The sequence below is a fragment of the Quercus robur genome, chromosome 6 (genome assembly GCF_932294415.1).
Source record: "Quercus robur chromosome 6, dhQueRobu3.1, whole genome shotgun sequence".
NCBI classification, from domain to species: Eukaryota; Viridiplantae; Streptophyta; class Magnoliopsida; order Fagales; family Fagaceae; genus Quercus; species Quercus robur.
In genome coordinates, this window is record NC_065539.1 from 27,777,642 (window position 1) to 27,779,653 (window position 2,012).

Consider the following 2,012-nt stretch of genomic DNA (forward strand, 5'->3'; position numbering starts at 1 on the left):
GTCTTAATTGATGATGGAAGTGCTTTGAATGTGTGTCCTTTGAAAACTGTAAGTTGCCTAGGCTTAAGTATTGAAGATTTTGTGCCATCTGATCAGCATGTGAGAGCATATGACAACAATAGAAGGGAGGTTTTAGGGACAGTAATGCTAGAGCTTACCATAGGGCCCATGATTAAAAAAAATGGAATTTTAAGTATTGAACATAGCTTCATGCTTCAACATGCTTCTTGGGCGACCATGGATTCATGATACAAGGGCCATACCTTTATCCTTGTACTAAAAGGTTCAATTTCTACACGAGGGAGCAATAGTTATCATATATGGTGAAAGCTTAACTATACTAAAGCCCATTTTTGGCATCGATTCTGAAGGGCTAGTAACCCTAGATGGCTTTGAGATTGAGAAGCTTGGTTTTGAAAGAGGGGAAGAAGAGGTTGAAAAGATCCTTATGGACTTCGATCCCTACTGCAACAAAAATGTGGTAGCAATGATGAGGAAGATGATTTATTTTCCAGGGATGAACCTAGGAAAGACCGTGAAAGAGGCAGTTGTTCGAGTTCCAAAAATTCCCACGGCCACACCACCTTTCAGGTTAGGTTATAAACCTACAGATGATGATTTATTAGAATTGGAAGTGACAGACGGCTTGCTCAAAGGCTAAAGCAAAGGGACTTCTTAGTCCCCCAGAATCCTTGAAGCCATACACTCCTACATTGAATAGGAAGTTTGTCAAAAATGGAGATAGAATTATTGGGGATTTCCTGAACCAAGATACTCCTAAGTCGAAAACAATGGTGCTTGGATTTGAATTATTTCTTGATTGCGACAATAAGCTTCCAGAACTAAGGGAAAAGATACAAATTAGGTCCCGACTAATTGGGTAGATTACATGGATCTTGATGCAATGACTACACTGTTGGGAGATGCTATCTTTAAACATAAAAGAGGAAGAATACTGGGAGGCTTGCCAACATGCATTGAAGAACCCATATGAAGCAAGAACAGATGATGAAAAGAATGAAGGGGGAGAAGCCCCTAGTGATGATGATGAAGGTAGTGGCAGCAAAGATGATAATTGTGGTGATAGCAACAGTGATGATGGTGGAGACAGTGACGGTAGAGACAATAGCAATGATGATAGTGATAGTGAAAGAAGTAATAGTGAAGACTATGATAGCCAAGATAATGGTAATGATAGGAGTGAACCCCCTAGTGATAGAGAGGACGAAGATGCGGGAGCCTTCTATGAAGATGATTCTTATGACGATGTGGACTAATACGATGGAGACAGAAAATGATGTAAAAGCTGTAGGTGGAGACTATGATGAATACCCTTATGGGTGACCTTCGGATTTGAGTTGCATTACTGATGCTAGTTCAAAATCAGATCCTCGATATGATAAGCATGGTAGGGAGATTCCTGAGCTTGATTCATTTCTTCATTTAGAGTTTGGCTCATTGACTACATACACTAATGAAGAAGATGACACAAATGCAAGATTGGCGACACTGGATAGAAATCTAATGATCCACAGCTTCAAAAACTTAACTTTGGAAGATTTTGAAGGGGAAGATGAGAGAATGGAAGGAAGCGAGTCAGAGTACTTCCCCAATATGTTCGCCTAAGCAACATAGGGAGGCAAGATTTATTTTGGGAGTGGATGGACAATATAGAGCATCTGGACGGCTATGCATTTGACAAGCACGCAGATATGGAAGTTGATGGTGAAAGCCCAAATTATATGGATGAAGACCCCAAAGTGTTGATGCTAAAGGAAGAAGGAACTCACTATGAGATAGCTGCCATCGTCGAAGCCACAATTGAGTTGAAGAATTGGGCATGGGAGGGAGCTACCCACCCTATGGAAGACCCTCTAGAGAAGATCAAGACCATCGAGTCACTCACTTCTGCCAAAAACATTGTTTCTATCCCCATTGAGTTTGTCTCTGCTAGTATTGTTATTCTTGTTGAGTTTTTTTGTGATTGTGTTTCTATTCCTATAGAGTCAATT

General features: G+C 40.5%; 1 protein-coding gene across 1 annotated transcript; it reads left to right on the plus strand.

The window, feature by feature from the left end:
* The first annotated feature begins 923 nt into the window (after window positions 1-923).
* LOC126690068 (uncharacterized) lies at window positions 924-1,277 on the plus strand. The gene has a single exon (XM_050385203.1). The coding sequence runs from the start codon at window positions 924-926 to the stop codon at window positions 1,275-1,277; it is 354 nt and encodes a 117-aa protein (XP_050241160.1).
* Window positions 1,278-2,012: the final 735 nt, after the last annotated feature.

What these genes read in the sequence shown, in the direction of transcription:
- LOC126690068 (XM_050385203.1), top strand. Translation starts at nt 924, where the DNA reads ATGCTATCTTTAAACATAAAAGAGGAAGAATACTGGGAGGCTTGCCAA.